Raw genomic sequence first — 20,011 nt, 5'->3', positions numbered from 1 at the left:
GCCTCTGTATTACAACATGTAGAATTTATTCTCAAACTGTCAAACTCAATTGCAGCCCAAAAGTCTATGGTCTACTCACACAGTCAGGGCAGTGAACCTTAGGTGGCTGAATTCTTCAAAAAGGTATCAACACAAAATAAGTCTGAATTAGGAAAAAAAAAAAAAGACATTGAGCACAGAAAACATTAGTCACACTGGTGAAAATAGATTTACAGGTGTTCATTGTACCTGTTCATTTACAGGTGATCAGTGACTAAGAGCATACTTTCTTAAGGAAAACATAAGGCTACAGCTGCTACCTCAGTCCTGGCCATAGGTACAAAATGAGGAATTCACTCTCATACCCTTCTCTGCTACCATGATGCTGGCCCTCATCAGAATGAATCTGAACAATTTGATTACAGTGGACAAGCTTTCATATGAAAAAGTTTCCCCTAAAGAATTAATGCGTACCACTTTCCACTTAATTTGTAAAAGTTAACGTCTACAAAATCGACTCTCTAAATAAGGTGGACAGAGGTATAGTTCAATAGGTTTTTCCTAAACAGGAAAATAATCTTAACGATAAGATGTAAATAAATGGAACTGACTTCCATCTTCCAGCTGCTTTAATAGGATCATGAGAATTTAATACAAAAAATATTAATTTCAATAACAACCAGCCAGACTCATAGAAATTAGACAGCTTATCTAAGGCAATATAAATGAAGACTGACAGACATATAGAAGGTGGTATCAAATATGTGTATTGGTTTAATTTTGTTTTGAATTAATATAGAAATATATGCATCTTTGTAAGAACTACATACATTTTATTTAGATAAACATGTGCAATGAGAAAACTATGATTCTCTGCCACTGCTGAGAAGCCAAAAAGGGACAGTATTACCAGTTAATTAATTTGTTAATTTAATTTTAATTATTATTAATTAACGTTGATTTTGTAATTTTCTGCCTATAGCAATTAAACCAGCTTGCATACTAGCAATATAATGAATCATTTGTAAAGTAGCCTTCAAATCTTTCAATCATTCATTCTGAACTAACTGAAGTTTCTGTCTTCTGAAGTTCTTCACTGCTGTGGTAGATGATGAAGCAGTTCAGAGTTTGGCATAATCTTTCAGGATCATTTCCAATTTCTGGCTCAGCATGATGTTCCCCTTCACTTTTAGTTTACCAGAAAAGAATGCCTACAAAAAAACAAACACAGAAGGAAGGGGAAAAAAAAAAAAAAACCAGCTGTGTTCAACTCTTCACCCACAATACAAAGAACTGTTAGAAGCAAAGTCAAGCTAAATAAGGTTGTTTAGTGTTCAGGAGAAAGCCTTCAGTGTGCAATGCCTGGTGGTTATTGGCTATTAACAGAAAACCACACAAGTACAATTTTAATAGCATCTGGAAACACAGTTTTCTATCTGGAGTGCAGGCAAGGCCAAGTCTATCACTCAGGGGAAAAATAAAAATACAAATTAACTTCAGTGGTCTCCATTTCTTTTCTACCTATAGTATAGAGGACTGCTTCACCAGGGCACAAAAATAAAGCTCCTAGTCCTCCTCTCCCTATTCTATTGTTATATTCTTACATTAAATCAGAAAATGGAAAGAAAAGGCCATTTAATGAAAATTAAAGGCCTAACAGAAGGTCAGCTACTTGCTCAAATTCATAACAAATCCAAACAGGAATTTGCACAATATATGTACACAGAGATTCCAAAGATATGCAGTGGCTTCATGCATAGCGTATTACAATAAACAAGGACTACACAAGGTTTCATTGTGTTTGCAGAACCATAGACCAACCAATATTTCACAAAAATGCTGGTATATTACATTTTTTTTATCTCTTGCTTCAAAGAGCTTTACACCCTGTTTCAATCCAGATCAGTGTTTTTCCAAAACTAGTTTTGCTTCAACGTAGCTTTGCAATTTGAATTCTCTTTGAAAGTTCTAAAAAAATGTGCCTCTGCATAGTTCCATTAACTTGAAATACATTCAAAGAAGGAATCGACAGCAAAAAAAATAATCTGAATAGATGCTCTGAGCTTCTTTAGATGAAATACTTCAAAGAAACTAAGGAAATACTACTGCCTAAGAAAAGATAATGTTGCAATCACAGTTGTTTAGCACTTTGAACAGTATACATCAACATTTTGATTTTAAACACTTTATGCCTGATATCCTGATATATAAAGACATACGAAGAAGGTCAAAAAGGATTTTACTCATGTGGTATGTAGGACTTAAACATTTGACATCATCATTAGTCTCCAATTTTACAATCAAAGACTCAAAAAACTTCTGCTTGGGATCAAAAAGGAACATTTGATATATGACGAGCTTAATTAAAGTTCTAATTTGCTCAAGCTTTAATCTGTAAGCTGACTTATTAAATTTGTGACAATTTCATTTACTTTTACACAAGGCATTTTTATTAGTAAAATTTATAGTTTTAAGCAGCTGGTTACTCCAATAAGCTAAAAGTGCAGACCTGAATTACATACATTCCTTAAATCTTTCTTTCCCTTAAAAATCTTCTGAGTAAATTTTGACCAGTTTCAATGGATTAATGCGCATCTTGAATGCACTGAATGTGCATTGAATGGAATGATAAGTGCCCTTCATCTGCACACTGGGCTGAGATACAAAAGGCTGACCACCCTGAGAAAGAGCTAAACCGGGGAGGAACCTCCTGCATCCACCCAGGGAAACCTGTGTGTTTGAGTAAGCCCCTGTGCTGCCTCTACACCAATGCACACAGCCTGGGGAATAAGCAGGAGGAACTGGAGATGTGGGTGCAGATGCGGGGCTACGGCCTCATTGCGGTCACAGAGACGTGGTGGGACAGCTGCCATGACTGGAGCACAGCCATGGAGGGTTATGTGTTGTTCAGGAAAGACAAACTGACAAGGCGTGGAGGTGGAGTTGCTCTCTATGTGAGGAAGCAATTAATGTGTATGGAACTGTGCCTGGGTGGGGATGAGGAGAGAGCTGAGTGCTTATGGGTAAAAATTAATGGGCAGGGCAAGGCAGGTGATATTGTTGTAGGAGTTTGCTACAGGCCACCTAATCAGGAGAAGGATGTGGATGAGGCTTTCTACAAACAGCTGAGACCTGCCTCACGATCACAGTCCCTGGTCCTCATGGGGGACTTCAACCACCCTGATATTTGCTGGGATAGCCACACAGCCAAGCACACGCAGTCCAGGACATTTCTACAGATTGTTGATGACAACTTCCTGTGGCAGATGATGGAGGAACCAACAAGGAGGGGTGTGCTGCTGGACTTGGTACTGATGAATAGAGAGGGTCTGGTTGGGGATGTGAAGGTTGGAGGCAACCTCAGCTGCAGTGACCATGAGATGGTAGAGTTCAAGATCCTGTGTGGAAGGGGCAGAACACAAAGCAGGACGTGACCCTGGGTTTCAGGCGAGTCGACTTTGGCATCTTCAAAGACCTACTTGGAGGGATCTCATGGGATATGATTCTAGAAGACAGAAGTGCCAATGAGAGCTGGTCAGTCTTCAAGCACCGCCTCCTCCAAGCCCAGGATCAGTGTGTCCCAACATGCAAGAAAGCAGGAAAAGGAGGTAGGAGGTCTCCATGGATGAGCAAGGATCTGTTGGGGCAACTCAGGCAGAAAGTAGCCATCTATGAGAGGTGGAAACAGGGGTTAGCTTCTTGGGAAGAGTATAGGAACATTGCCAGGGCATGCAGGGTGCAACTAGGAAGGCTAGAGCCCTTCTAGAATTAGATTTAGCCAGGGATGTTAAAGACAGTAATGAGGCATTTTTCAAGTACTTCAGCAGCAGAAGGATGGAGAGGGGCAATGTGGGCCCACTGCTAAATGCTGAGGGTGCCCTGGTGTCTGAGGATGCACAGAAGGCCGAACTACTGAATACCTTCTTTACTTCAGTCTTTACAGCCAAGGCTGACCCTTGGGAAGCCCAGTCCAGCAAGGATAGTAGGATGGCCAGGACAGCAGAGGACTTGCCCTGGGTGGAAGAGGAAGGGGTTAAAGACTTGTTGGCCAAGCTTAAGGCTCGTAAGCCTATGGGTCCTGATGGGATGCATCCTAGAGTGCTGAGGGAGCTGGCTGATGTGATTGCTGAGCCTCTCTCTATCATTTTTGAACAATCACGGAGGACAGGCGAGGTGCCTGAGGACTGGAGAAAGGCCAGTGTCACTCCAGTCTTCAAAAAGGGCAGGAAGGACGACCCAGGAAACTCCAGGCTAGTAAGCCTCACCTCCATTCTTGGAAAAGTGATGGAAGAACTCATCCTGAATGTTATCACTGCACATATGAAGGAAAAGATGGTTATCAGGGGGAGTCAACATGGCTTCAGAAAGGGGAAATCCTGTTTGACCAACCTGATATCCTTCTATGAGTGCATAATCGGCTGGCTAGATGAGGGGAGAGCAGTAGATGTCATCTACCTTGACTTCAGCAAGGCTTTTGACACTTATCTCCCACAACATCCTCATCAGAAAGCTCAAGCAGTGTGGCTTGGATGAGTGGACAGTGAGGTGAATCGAGAGCTGGCTGAATGACAGAGCCCAGAGAGTGGTGATCAATGGCCCAGAATCAAGTTGGAGGCCTGTGGCCAGTGGAGTTCCACAGGGATCAATTCTGGAGCCAGTCTTGTTCAACATCTTCATCAACGACCTGGATGAGGGGACAGAGTGTACCCTCAGCAGGTTGGCTGGTGACACCAAACTGGGAGGACTGGCTGATTCCCCAGAAGGCTGTGCTGCCATTCAGAGGGATCTCAAATGGCTTGAGAGTTGGGCAGAGAGGAACCTCATGAGGTTCAACAAGGACAAGTGCAGAGTTCTGCATCTGGGAAGGAACAACTCCATGCACCAGTACAGGCTGGGGGTGACCTGCTGGAGAGCAGCTCTGCAGAGAGAGACCTGGGAGTGCTGATTGATAAGAAGCTAAATATGAGCCACCAGTGTGCCCTCATGGCCAAGAAGGCCAATGGCAGTCTGGGATGCATCAAGAAGAGTGTGGCCAGCAGGTCAAGGGTGGTTCTTCTCCCCCTCTACTCTGCCCTGGTGAGGCCTCATCTGGAGTCTTGTGTCCAGTTCTGGGCTCCTTGGCTCAAGAGGGACAGAGAACTTCTGGAGAGAGTTCCAGCACAGGGCCACCAAGATGATCAGGGGACTGGAGCATCTTTCATATGAGAGAAGACTGTGGGAACTGGGGCTGTTTAATCTGGAGAAGAGGAGACTGACGGGAGATCTTATTAACATTTATAAATATCTAAAGGGTGGGTGTCAGGGGGTTGGGACATCCCTTTTTTCTATAGTAGCTAGCAACAGGAGAAGGGGTAATTGGATGAAGCTGGAACACAAAAAGTTCCACTTAAACATAAGAAAAAAACTATTTCACTGTGAGGGTGAGGGAGCAGTGGCACAGGCTGCCCAGAGGGGTTGTGGAGTCTCCTTCCTTGGAGGTCTTCAAGACCCGCCTGGATATGTTCCTATGCAACCTGATCTAGGTGAACCTGCTTCTGCAGGGAGGTTGGACTAGATGATCTCTAAGGGTCCTTTCCAACCCTACCATTCCATAGTTCTATGATTCTATGATACACTGCCCAAGATTTCTCTTTGCTACAGTAGTAGCAGTATATTAGAGTATTCCAACAACAAATACAAACTTCCTGCAAAATAAGCAATCAAAACAGCCTGAATGATCAATCGTAAAAACCTTAACCTTGCAAATCATATGTTGTGACAGGCCCAGAAACAAATAACTAACTTTGTATTGCCAGGCTTTAAGTCACTTGAAGTGTCTTTGTCTCAAGGGATAAAGATAGCATAAATTACTGATCATGTCTTCTGATTAATTCAATATAAGGTAACGATGTGCTTATATCTCATCTGACTCTGGTTTGCACTGTCGAAACATCCAGTGTTGTGCATTTTGGAAGGCAAACAGTCACGAACTAGAGCTTTATTTAAAGCATATAGTATTTTAAGCAAGTATGAATGTCTGTGATGCTAAAGTTTTACCTTTTGAGGGTTGGTCTTTTGTTGTACCACATCCATGAAATCCTCATCAGAGAGAGTGAAGATGGTATCAGCAGAAGTTTTTGCAGGTCCTTGATATACTACTCCAGAGCCATTCTTTAAGTCAATTGCTGAGAAGCAGTAGCAAAGACAGTATTATTTCAAACTAAAGATACAATTTTAAGTCCAAAGAACACTACCCTCCTTATCTATTATTATGAACCATCGAGTCTAAACACAAATCTTGAGCTAACAGACACTTAGGAAATGAAGTGGTTTGATTCTGCTTCTTTAATGAAAGAAAATAATTGAGATAAGAATAGGAAAAAAATATTCCTGTGCTAAGGGATGGGGAAATATTCCTTTGCTAAGGGGAAGGGGATTTATAGCAAGGACTGTCATTTGGAAATTCTTGCACTGAGGCTAAAAAACATTTTTAAACAACGCTTAAAATTCACAGGATATTATTTAGTGCAGCTGCTGCAAAAATATTAAATTTAGGAACAAAGCTGTGATGTTTTACAACAGTATCCGATATTCAGAGAAGGCAAATGTGGTGGTACTCAAACACACTGCTGCATTTTCCCTGCTCTGCCCCACAGGCAAGAAAGCCTGTTCTGCTTCACGCAAACAGCATTTAAAGCTTTGCCAAATATCTGTCTTCCTCTTCTGGAAAGCCAAAAATTTCTCAATGTGTCTGGAGCCTCAAAATGTTCTTTTCACACACCAAATGACCTGCCAAAATAATCTATTACAAGGCTAACACTATCACATACTGTGTCATCCATTTAAAGGAATATTAGAAGAATATTTTGACAGGAGGTGTTCTGCCAAGTCTTTATCAAGTTTTGCAAATTCTTGGTCTTTCCCTTTACACCTTTTTCACATTGTTCCCTCCTGCATTTTAGGCACAGAACAATCATTATTTAAATGGATGTTCCTGTAATGATGTGACTTTTCTAATCACAGACTCATGGCTGGCATCAGTTGGTTTCTCTTAGTTGACAAATTTTAAGACACTCGCCTAACTCAGAGACTTAGTTCTGCATAAAATATCTCGCTTTTTACAATTGTTTTTTTCTGAAAGGGAAAGGTGAACTATACACACTGGAAAGAGCTTTTGTCTGGTTTAAGTCTTTCATTCTCTGAACACTGTTCTAATATTTGTCCAGTTACAATAAAACTAGAAGCAGGAATTAAGTGTAAAATGCTGTTCAGTGAGAAATGACATACTGGATTGTTATTATATAATATATAAAAAATAAATTGATTTTAAGGTAAACTATAACTTCTGGAACAAATTTAGCAGACATCGATAACTTGATGCAATAAAATGTATTTGCAAGTAGAAGCTTTGGAACATTCCTTTGATCCAAAACAGCTACTATAGTCTAAAATCATAAAGCAAGCCCTTAAACATTGCTCCTGTAGGTTATGCGTACACAAAATATTATTTAAAACAAACAAAGAAACAAAACATCATCTACCGAATCATGAAATGCAAGTCTGACTATTGATACCAGTTCCTCAGATTAAGTTAACCAAGCTTAACTGTCAATGGGCTTTTAAAATACACTTCTGCTCAAATGCTAGCAAGGTTATGAGCCACAACACTGTGGCCAAACTAGGCTCTCCTGGAGGCAAATAGCGCTGGTCTGCAAGCCCCACACATGGCTTTCTATCATACTTGAATTTCTTAATTACTTCTGGACTTAGGAAATCAAAAGAGCATGAGTTATTTCTTGTGCTTCATTTTACAGGTGTTTTGGGTTTTTTTCCTGTGTCTGTCCCTATCCTTCCCAGATTGTTTCAGAAAGGAACTCACAATTGTGAAAGCCTGACATTACATCTCCCAAGACAAATTAGACCCTCTTCTCTCCTAGTACTGGCTGGAAAAGTAGTTTTGATATATCTCATTGCTAATACTCATCCATCAGACTCAACAATATAAAGTTTAGATGATAAAAATTTAGAATTAAAAAGGTGTAGTGACTCAAGAAGGTTCTGACAACTCCTACATTTTAATCTGAATATAGATTATCTATAGCATTGAATATAGCACTTAACATTGCTACAGCCCCTGTTCTCCATTTCCGATGCAAATCTCAAGAGCATTGCCTATCAATTCACATCTATAACTGTAAGGTCTCAAAGCACAAATACATCTGTAAACATTGCATAATCACGGTACCATGGGCAAAACTGTTGTGTTTAATCAAATCCTTAAGCTACCTCAAACCAAACCTTATTAGATTTTTTTTTTAAAAAAAAGGACAAAAATCTGATAGCATGGGCCATTTTTTTCAAAAAAATATGAAAATACCACTTCCATTTCCTCCTTACTAATTTCAAAGAGCATTAAGATTTCTGCTAAGGAAGAAAAATAGAAAAAAAAAAATCAGAGCAGACACAAAAGACCCCTGTGACAACAAATACTGTAGTTTTGACAAAAAAACATGAAGGACCTTCTACAATTAATTGACTCAGTCTTTTGTTTAAGCTTTATCATAAAGTACCTTTGTCATCTCTCATGCAAGCAGAGAGGAAAAACAAAAAAAATCAAAAGCAAGTCTCCTAAACCACCAAAAGAACTAATAGGAGGAAATGGAGTGCTGAAATATGAAATCTAGTGAGTCACACTGGAGAAAATGTTCCAAATGCTTTATTTGTTGATATTGTAATGACAGAAAGAACTCCCCTCCTCATAGAGAATGGAGAACTACCTGAAAAACGTTCATTTTTTGATGGGGTGGGGGGAGGAGAGGAAGGGTTAGAAACATGTACGATCATTTTTCTTGCTTCTTGACATACATATTGCCCAAGTATTCATAGGCAAACTGAGACTAAACTACAGCATTGACATAAGAAGTGGATATAAACTAGCAATGAAAGAAATGAGCCGAATACCAGATTCCAACCACCAGAGCAGAAAAATTTCAGCTTTCCAAAATGACTAGAGAGTGTGCCTTCTTGTAAAACACAAGCAATATAACACTGGTGTCTACAGTAGCAGGAAGTGGTCATCACACAAATCTCCTATATATATCTTCTACATCTATCTCCTGGATACAAATCTCTATAGTCGTTGCCATGGTCTCATTCCTGCAGCATGCATGCTGCACTGTAATTGCTGACCTGGTACTGGCCCAACTATGTCAGTGCTCAGGTGGTTTGTGACCTGGGCAGCTGCCAAGCAGCTACCTGGTGCACTGCTGGTGTAGCTCCACTGCTAGTAGTAGCAGATGAGTAAATAACCAGCTGGCTAGATGACAGAGAACAGCGGATGTCATCTACCCTGACTTCAGTAAGGCTTTTGACACTATCTCCCACAACATCCTCATCAGAAAGCTCAAGCAGTGTGGCTTGGATGGGTGGACAGTGAGGTGGATCGAGAGCTGACTGAATGACAGAGCCCAGAGGGTGGTGATCAGTGGCACAGAGTTGAGTTGGAGGCCTGTGGCCATGGGAGTTCCACAGAGATAGGTTCTGGGGCCAGTCTTGCTCAACACCTTCATCAACGACCTGGATGAGGGGACAGAGTGTACCCTCGGCAAGTTCCCTGATGACACCAAACTGGGAGGACTGGCTGATTCCCCAGAAGGCTGTGCTGCCATTCAGTGGGATCTCGACTGGCTTGAGAGTTGGGCAGAGAGGAACCTCCTGAAGATCAACAAGGCCAAGTGCAGAGTCCTGCATCTGGGAAAGAACAATCTCATGTACCAGTACAGGCTAGAGGTCGAACTGCAGAGAGAGACCTGGGAGTCCTGACTGATAAGCTAAACATGAGCCAGCAATGTGCCCTCATGGCCAAGAAGGCCAATGGCAGTCTGGGATGCATCAAGAAGAGTGTGGCCAGCAGGTCAAGGGAGGTTCTTCTCCCCCTCTACTCTGCCCTGGTGAGGCCTCATCTGGAGTCCTGTGTCCAGTCCTGGGCTCCTTGGCTCAAGAAGTACAGAGAACTTCTGGAGAGAGTCCAGCACAGGGCCACCAAGATGATCAGGGGACTGGAGCATCTTTCATATGAGAGAAGACTGTGGGAACTGGGGCTGTTTAATCTGGAGAAGAGGAGACTGACGGGAGATCTTATTAACATTTATAAATATCTAAAGGGTGGGTGTCAGGGGGTTGGGACATTCCTTTTCTCTATTGTAGCTAGCAACAGGTCAAGGGGTAATGAGATGAAGTTGGCACACAAAACATTTAAACATAAGAAAAAAACTATTTCACTGTGATGGTGAGGGAGCAGTGGCACAGGCTGCCCAGAGGGGTTGTGGAGTCTCCTTCTTTGGAGGTCTTCAAGACCCACCTAGACATGTTCCCATGCAACCTGATCTAGGTGGCCCTGCTTCTGCAGGAGGGTTGAACTAGATGATCTCTAAGGGTCCCTTCCAATCCCTAACATTCTATGACTTTATGATGATTCTATCAGTAGAGGTGTTTTTGGTGTTCTTTGCTCCTGAGAACATGCAGCTGTCCATGGCTGCTACATATAATAGCCTTTCCCTGGCCATTCACATGGCTGACCCACTCAAAATCAGACATCTGAAGCATGCAATACTGTGCATAATTTAACACAAATTAAACTTCAAGTCCCTTTAAAAATCAACTAGTTTCTTAAATATGTAAAATTTCAGTATTACATATCTGTCAGAAAAGCAGAGTCATGCTGTTTCAGTGGATAAAACAGTAGTTATTTTGTTTTTTACTTGTATAAGTAAGTGCTATATTACAGTTGTTAAATATCTATGAGTTCTTTTCATCTGTAAGATATTGTTGTCAGAGGCCTAATAAAACGGTCAAAAAACCCAACACATACAGGCTAAAATATTAGACATTCTATAGCAAGTAGCCAAGTGCCTGACAGCTTAAGCTTTGGAATACAAGTTTTGCTTTGACTTCAAAAAATGTCTTGCCATTTCTGAAACAGAAACATTAAGGGGTCAGTTTATTTTTTGTTTCATTTGGCTTTTATTTTCCTTTACAGAGGGTAACTTCAGGACAAGATTCATCAATAAAGCTAACGGAATTAAGTGTCACTCACTCTCCATAGCCTAAAGTCATACTGCACCACCAATTCTTAAACAGTTTCACCATAATTTGTCAGGTGTTCACAATCAGCTGCACATAACAATTTCTCCTGAATTCTACTAACAAAGTTTTATTTTTCTGAGAACCGGAAAGGAATACAAGTATCTTCTGCCTTTAGCAGTGCCTTCAGAAGCACGATGTAAAGCAACAGATGGGTTAACTCTTCTGAGTACTATTCTAGAGAGTCATTAACTATCAGCTAACAAATCTCCACAGAAATGTCTTTTCTCTATGGGAAGAAGTTGAAATTAAGTAGCTTAACTCTAAAAAGAGGATAAATATTTTATAATCATTGAAAACAAAGGAAATTTTTCTACAATATAAATACACAGGAGAGAGCAAAGCATGCTTTGGAGACTGGAGAAGCCAACTGGAGAAGTTAAAGCTGGGTTGTTTCAATTAAGAGCTTTCTTGAAAAATATGAAAACAGAGCTCCAGTATCACTAAATTTATTCCTTAGGTGCTGATACTGCCAAAATCTGCACTGTTTTATCAGGAGGATAAAAACATGGCTTCACATCATCCACAGAGAACTGCATAGAAGGTCATCGCTAATTAAACAGACTAGTGTTACTAATATTAGTGCTACCATCAAGAACTGTCTCTGCAACAAAAGAAGCTAAATCAAACTTACGAATTTACATCATCTAAAGTAATAAACAAGAATCTTGGCTTATTGCAGAGAATAGTAATCAAAAGGTTACAGTTGCAATTAAAACAAAACACTAAAATTTAAGAAAAACCATTGGGTTTCTCAAAGTTTAGGAGCCACCAGAACTGCATACACGAGAATGAATTTCACAGTGGTTATTAATACTGTCTTCTCTCATTTGCCTCCCTCACAGCCTCTTCCCAGATAGGAAGGCTCAAAGATATTAGCAGAAGACACTGGAGATGCAACCACCAAGTAAGACGGCAATGTGCTGGAGGGCCCAGATCTTTTCTAATGCTGTCATTTGCTGCAGTTTTCACAACAGCTCAAGGCTATGCAAAAGCAACAATTCAAAAAAATTAAAAAACCCAGTACAACTATGTAACAAATTTACTATGGGAAAGAGGCCTAGAAGGTAGCTGAGAGAACCAGAAACACTGCATATAAAACCACAGGAGGCCCTCAGAAAGAAGCCTAAAAAGAAGATACAAAACAATTAGCATCAACTAAGGCTTAAAATAAAGTCTTCCAAAATAATCTCTCTCTTCACATTTGCATTTTTTCAGTGATAACACATCATAGCCGTACAGTGAAAGTGTATGCAATATCCACAGGAACCAAATTCTAAATTAAGTCCCAATTTGCTTTATGACAGCTCTCTATATTGTGGAACCTAATTCTCTAAACAGTAATTTTAACTTGAGAGAAATTGTTATAATCTGACTTAGGGTAACATTTACAAAACTGTTTTAAAATTCTGTACACAGAAGATCCAATTAATAACCAGCAGCTGAATTTAAATGTAGTGTAAAATAGTTAATTTCTATTGACAGGGTTGACTAACATTAAAATCTGAAGCAGGCATCAAACTAGTCAAAATAGTAACACAAAATTAAATTCAAGCTACAGGAAAGGCAACATCTTACTATCAGCTTCAGTTTTTAAAGCAAAAAATAGTTTATCAAAGGCTAAAATTTCCAATTGTGTACAACAGCTTCCATTCCACGTTCACAACAGCAGAAGTCAAGCATTCAAGCCAGTAAATGGCACTGTCAGTGTTACATATTCTAATTTGGCTTTCATAATTCATGTGCATTACAGAAGTCTTGGTAATGACCAAAGATTTGTCAGAAATCTTTGGGGTTGCCAACAGTTTCTTAACTGAAAAAAAACTGTCTTCCTTGAATGTAAGGCCACAAACTACTCTCTTCTTCCACACTCACCATGCAAAATGAATTATGTCTAGCATCTGGTAGAAAAGACAGTACATGATGTTGTTCTTGAGTACTGAATAATAAGGTATGCAAACAAGCTAAAAAAATTAAGCTTGTTGATTGTTTACAAATCTTGAATGTGTGCCTCTGGAGGTCTATTTTTTTGCTTTGTGTGTTTGTTTTTTTTTTTTTTCAAAGAACAGAATAGTGTTTAAAGTAATTCCCAAAAAATAAAAATTCTGTTATGGAGAGAAAGATATACATATATGTATAGTTATCTTGCCAGTAGAAAACTGCCATTAGTTAAATAGATAGAAACAGTAGTATGTTAATCATTCACATAAAGACAAAATGTAATAGGTGACACTACAGTTGTCACAACTGCGAACATTTGCCAAGTGAGTTTACTGAACTACTTTAATGTTGCAAATAAATATTTAAAATAGTAATTAAAATGGTATTTTAATTATTTTAATATTAACTATCTTCTGCTTTCTTTATTCTTTAACTTGAGATTTCAAAGACACACAAAAAACCATCAGACAACCCAGGAAGTTCTTTGAAAAAGTGATACGCAAAAAGAGTACTTGCATACCAATATCCACAATCGGAAAATTAAGCAACACTTTGATAGACACCTCGATATTTACATTCTACCTTACATATTTACTAGACCACAGAGATCACAGCAATTCTTAAGCACTAGCCACTGTTTTGACACCTGAGCTTGAAGGAACTGGCCATACTGTATAAAAATTTGTAGTAACTTTCTCAAGATTTTGGAAATGTTTCATTTAAGCTTGTAACAGCAGTCAGCAACAGGAAGAATTTAAAATAATGGATTATCTCCTCCTTCCTCCATCCCACAGGGAGCTCTAAGTAGCTCCAATTCATATAGGAGTACAGATATTGTTCCTTGCAACAGAAGCAGAGGGAACAGGACACAGCAAAGTTATGTCTATTTAATCCCTTTTAGCTAGGGAAATAGGCATTGGAAGAACACACTATTTTCCTCCCACCACTTCAGTAAGTTTTATTTGAAAAACATAGAAGACCAACTCTTGAGGTATGTATTCTCACTCTCCGGATACAACAGCAAACACATCCACCTGTTTCCTCTCTAATAAAACTTGGTCTCATGAGGCAGGTAAGGCCACTTCTCAGGCCTAGATCTTTATGTGTGTTCTGTCTTCAGCAGTTTGCAACTTAAAGTCTTCCTGAAGATGAAATTTTATTCATGTCTTTAACAGTTCTTGGCAGATTATCTTTCCATTGATTTCTCTCTCCATTCTTTTAACTACATACTGCTGTGTTTAGGTGACAAAGAAGTTCTAAAATTAAAGACAATGATAAATCATCTTGAAGATAGTATTCTGGTTGCTATTATAAACATGACATCATTTATATTACACTTAATTACACATGAAACAATAGACAAGATTGAGGCAGTGTACAGATAGACTCTCTAACATAAGTATCCACTTTCAATGTTTTGAAGCCTTCTGTCCAGGTTCTAGGCATGCCCATCATTTAAATTACTAAGTATAAAAGTGCAAAACTGCAGATGGTAGTAATGCTTAAGAGCAGTAATGAGTTTTAAGATATCATGAGTTATATTATGCAGCATTTCCTCCTCTCTCATTTTAATATATAGGTAGTCAACCTGCAAAATCTACACAGGTATTTTTAATATACTGATTGCCTGCTATCCAAGTGAAAATCGCTCAAAAATTGCTTCAAAAGCAATACAGAAGTGGAACAGAAGTACCTTGATCAATCTACATATGAAATTTCTCATTACACTTCGGAAAAAGGTAAAGTGAAAATTATAGAATCTCTCTGTAAAGGGAAGAGTAGTTTCTTAATAGAATAACTATTGAGAATAGATATTGCTAAGACTTATAGTTTTAAAAACTTAAGAGTTTTAAAAAGTCTCAGTGCGTGGCACTAAGCATAAGGTAGACTTAATTTGACCTATCAATGTGTCAGTTTCTCCGTCAGTGTCAAAGACCAGCCCACCTCATCTGTTATATCCCCCAAAAACGGTTCCAGTTCTAACTGGACCCAACCATTGAGACTAATCCAAATGAAGCAGTTTAAGTGGCAGACTTGACCCAAGACTTGCACTTTTCTGCAAAAAAAGGGGCAAAAGTCCTGGAAGTTACAACCTGCCCATGGTTTATTCCTTTGGAAGAACAGACCACTTAGAACACCCTAGGAAAAGAAAAACAATTAAAAAAAAAAACCAACAAACAAAAAACCCACTAGAAACTTAATTAATTCCATATGTCCAACTACTGAAATTAGACTGCCGTTTTTGCAAAAATACATGTCATTAGAAACTGAGCACAAGAGAATTTAAGACGAGAAGTTTTGGAAGAAGTATTTTGCCTCCATTAGACCACTTTGTATACTCATATAATCTGCTTTACCAAGAAACACTTCCTCTCTAGCCCACTGCTGCTTTAAGTTTCGTCTCTCTACATCAACCCAGTCCCTTGCTTAAAAGGTGAATAAGTATCATTATACCATCATTAAACCCTGACCTCAGAAAACATGACTGGAAACAAATTCAGATGTCTTTGCAATGAAGTGACAAGAACAAAGCAGTAGAAATACAATACCTATTTGTTTTAGATTAGTTAGTGGGTACATCATCAGTAGACTAATTACTGAAACACACTGCTCTTATGAGGTCAATTCAGCCTGCTTTTCTAAGTGCATTGGCGAGCCATTCTGAAAAACGTAAACTGAAATGCAGTTCTAGAGATTGCAGTTTTCAGTATGCAATCAGATCTTTAGGTCCCAGTGAACATTCACCTATTGCTTACTTTCAAGATATCAGTTTAATTAGAATGAGTATAATTAATGTCACTGCATTTAAAAAAAAGCATTAGTGCATTACATAAAAGCTACAACTTACTCCACTGCATTGCTGTTTTTCCATCTTTAGTAATGTCCCATTGGAACACAGCATTAACTTTCTTTACCAATTCATTCCCCATCTCCTTTACACGACAAGCAATTTCTTCAAACACCAGGTCGCTCTGCAGCCCTGTAGTCTTAAAAATGAGAGTACGAAGAATTTAAAATTTAAACTCCATTTAAAAAGTACTAAATATGTCTATTAGTTCAAACACTGTGTCCAGGGAAATCTCTATTGCAAAATTATTAAATGCAATTACGATTCTTCAATCACAAATAACGACCTCTAGCAACAGATAACATTAAAAGAGTACATTCTAGTAGAAAATATGTCATGGACTCTTCCTTGAGAATTATTTCAAATATTGCTTTTTCAGTTATCTTCATTCATCAACACAATTTAAGAAATGTTTTATAATCAGGGCTCTAAGGATTTCTAAATTGCCCTTTATTCCCTTAGGAGGATAATCATTGCCACTTTTTCCATGGCAAATGGCATATTAGTTTTCAGAACACAAAAATGTTTTTACCAGTACATTTTTTTAACTTGACATAGAAGATATTCAAAACATACTGCACTATGGACAAAGCCAGAACTCCAGCATAGACACAACGTGTTTATCCTTGAGTGAGTTTCCAAACACATTTATTTTGCAAGTCTTTCATTGTCTTTGTTTAAGAAATAATTGTACGAGATAAAATGCTGCACTTTAAGAAGCTGTTCCAGTGGCATTTTTCATCTAACTGGAATTGCAGCAAAGCTCACATAGCCTTACTTGTTCTGCTGTAGCTGTACACCACAATGCAATACTACTCATGCTGCTATCCTATCACCTCCTTGGTTAAGCCTAACATTTTCCATTATACAACAGAGTTCCCAATGATATCTAAATTTGCCAACCTTCATTTACTCAGGCTAAGTATCCCCTGGTGGATGTCTGCCTCTGGTGGATGTCTGCCTCTGTCAAAGCACCTCAATTTCTCAGAGTAAGCTTAAAGAGAAAATTCTGTTCTGATCATGTTAAAAGACTATAATCTCTAAAATCATTTCACTGAAAAGTTCTAATGCTTATGTGTTTCAATTTCAAACGAAGATTTGACAATAGTTTAGAATGTCAGAGGACTAAATATAAACAGCAAAAAAATATGTTCCGGGAATTTTTCACAAAGTTGATATGAATGCCACTATCTCAGCACTTCACAAACTTTAATCCCTTGCAGGAAGGAATCAACGAAGGGAAAAAAATGATACAGTTCTTTAAGGTAATGAATGCACTGTGCACCTGTGTCTTCTAGACCACATTAAGAAGCCAGGACATCCTCATTACCACATGTACAATTCCGTCTTTTATGGCAAGTCTAGTATCCAAGGCTTAATGCATGCATGCAAAGGATTTTTTAAAAATATTTACAGTATAAACTGTACATCATGTGTTAGGCCGAACCACATGGACAAATGGCTGCTAGATCCTTCTTTCAAAAAGATTTAATGACAAAACTATTTTGTTCTGTGAGTACACTATCTTGTTTTCATTTGTTCTGTTCTTCTAATGCCTTTCTGCAACTCTATCTCTCTCTGAAAAAAACTGAGAAAAGTCACAACCTTCTGTAACTTACATGGAGTTTGATCTTCAGCATCTGCAAATGAAAATAAAATGCCCGATTTACAGATATGGTCCCAAATTATACAGACTTGTCTCAGTCTTAAGTTATCCAAGTTCTCACAACTTTTGTCCTTCACTGGTGCACATCCTACTTGAGTCATAATACACAGCATAAAGCTTATCTTTACACATCAATTTGCATCAAGCATTTCAAACTTTGTCAGCCCTTTGTGTATCTTAAGACATCTCTATTTTTCCCCTCAAACAGATCCATGAACCTCTGCAGCTTGAATAACGTGAGTGTTCACATCCCTAAACCCATATTAAGTACTGCAACTACTTAAGTACTGCAAATAAGACTGGTAAGAATCTAAGTATTTTTCCCGTGATTTTCACAAAAATAAAGCCTAATTATGCTACTTGGTCAGTTAAGACTTCTACTGTTTTTCCCTACCTTCAGAGGCTCCTGGGCAGAAGGTTTATTCAAGGCTGGTACTATATCTACATAGCCCCCTGCAATTGCAACTTCTCCAGTCTCTTTGACCTGTGGTGGGGAAAGAAATTGTGTTAAGGAGGTAACCTGCTCACAAAAAGTCTCAACATAAGGGCAACCAAAGAGTCTACCTTACATTTTAAAACCATATATGAAGAAAAAAATAAGTTCCAGAGTGAAAAACCCACCCCATAAACAGACAGTAGTCTGTTAGGCAACTTAATATACTATGCTTTGCAAACAGTTCTTCAAACAAAATAATTCTTTGTTTCTTGAGAAATTACATTGAAAAGTATTGCTGTTTTTCTCCTCACAAAATGGGAAAAAAATTACTTATCTCAAAAGTTGCCTCGAGTGTTAACAGGATACTGTTAATGTTGCTTCATAAATAGTTCTGAGAAAGACATTGTTCTAAAATGTTTTTCCTTGAGGTGGACAGACAGTTGCCAAGAGTTCATCTATACAGTTTCATTGTCCTCAGGTGCCTTACACTGCAACTTGAACTAGAAAATTCTTTAAGCATTGTAAAACCAGAAAGCACGCCTCAAAGACTAAAAAATATCTAAATTTCCTCCCATTTAAATTTTTTTAATATTTAACTCAGAGAAGAAAAGGTGTTTGACATTGTCTCTTTAAGTGGTCTGACAAACTATTCTGATTTACAACAGAAGATGGCAAAATGATTCACTGACAATGCATATAGAGTTATATGACAGTTAGCCAAAATGGATGAACATCCAGTACTGCATAGGTGAAATTAATACAGAAGGACTACATAATAACAATTACTCAAATGATGACTAACAGCTTGTCACCTGCTGCCACTGCACGTTAGACAATGCTGAAAAGGGATTTAAACAGAATATTTAATTTGGTTTTCTACTTTGAGTTTGATTTAACCAGAGTTTATTACAAGTACAAAGATGGCTTTAAACTAAATTGAATGTGCAACAAGAAACAGAATTCTGCACAATTCGTAACTGTTGAAAGAAGATGGTTTTCTATAAACATGTTAAACACAGCAATTTCTCTCCAAAATAAGTTATTCTGCATGAGAGGGAAAAAAACCTGCAGCAAAATCCTCCTAAACTCTACATATTAGCAATGACTAAACCAAGCTCAATCCAGCCTTTAAACACAACAAAACATCCTGCTCAGTTAAGAAATTCCAACTAGCTTTGAAAAATATCATGAATTCTGCTACTTTTCACTGTACATACAAACCCTGAAAAGTAAATATCTAAAGTCAAGAAATTCTGTCAGGACTGGGTGCTAGTACCGTTTACATATAGTTGCACCATCTCCAATACAGCTGTCATCATAGCTCATTTGAGGCATCAAACTGTCTTGTTTACTACTAGTAACCACAGATGGAGAGTGTATACAGTAGCCCCAATGTTGTTTTTCTGAGATTCTATAGCTGCTAACACTCCTCAGGTCTGCAAACAAAATTTAACTCCTTAAGTCAACATTATTCCACAAAGCTGTATTCCTGTCAAAATCCCAATCCTAGGTCCCTACGATGACTCCTCATTTAATTTTGTCTGCCCAATCCTCCCTGCAGTTGCAATTATCCCAGTTGTGGTACTCACAAGTCAACAACTGGCTACATTTTTACAGAGATGGAGTTCCAAAACTTTAGCCAGTCAAAGCAATATAAAATGTCAACGCATAATAACAAAGTCCAGTAGCAAATCAAAGTTTAAGAAAGTGACAGTATCACAGGATGCTACAACAGAAGCAATGAGTATTTACTTTTGCCTCTACATGGAGTATTTCTTCCTTAGATTCCAGTAGTTATCCTACCAAGTGTAGAGAGGATTACAGGATAACCACACAAAACGCTAACAGCAATGTAGAAAATAAAATAATGCAAAACCTGGATTTATAAAATTGGAAACTCTGCTTTATTGTACAATGCTATGTCAAGTTGCTATGCAACTTCCATTCTTATGTAAGGTATTCTGTGTAGATGCAGCTTAACTCAATTTAATTTTGTAAAAGTCTACCTGCATAAACTTAA

At 38.4% G+C, this 20,011-nt stretch overlaps 1 protein-coding gene across 5 annotated transcripts in view; it reads right to left on the bottom strand.

Annotated features, from left to right (window-relative positions):
- Nucleotides 1-682: 682 nt before the first annotated feature.
- HSD17B4 (hydroxysteroid 17-beta dehydrogenase 4) overlaps nucleotides 683-20,011 on the bottom strand; it is a 68,272-nt gene continuing 48,943 nt past the window's right edge. For 2 of the 5 annotated variants that reach the window (XM_062018779.1, XM_062018784.1), the window contains exons 21-25: nucleotides 17,950-18,039; nucleotides 17,509-17,529; nucleotides 15,890-16,028; nucleotides 6,016-6,143; nucleotides 684-1,190 (exon numbers count right to left, since the gene is read on the bottom strand). In XM_062018779.1, the coding sequence (XP_061874763.1) occupies nucleotides 1,101-1,190; nucleotides 6,016-6,143; nucleotides 15,890-16,028; nucleotides 17,509-17,529; nucleotides 17,950-18,039 (468 nt within the window). In that variant the 3' untranslated portion in view covers nucleotides 684-1,100. Of the gene's footprint in view, nucleotides 1,191-6,015; nucleotides 6,144-13,492; nucleotides 14,298-15,889; nucleotides 16,029-17,508; nucleotides 17,530-17,949; nucleotides 18,040-20,011 lie in introns of those variants that run through there. The other 3 variants (XM_062018781.1, XM_062018780.1, XM_062018783.1) reach the window with 3 other exon arrangements.

This window comes from Colius striatus, chromosome Z, assembly GCF_028858725.1.
Source record: "Colius striatus isolate bColStr4 chromosome Z, bColStr4.1.hap1, whole genome shotgun sequence".
NCBI classification, from domain to species: domain Eukaryota; kingdom Metazoa; phylum Chordata; class Aves; order Coliiformes; family Coliidae; genus Colius; species Colius striatus.
This window is presented reverse-complemented; position numbering and strand designations above follow the sequence as displayed.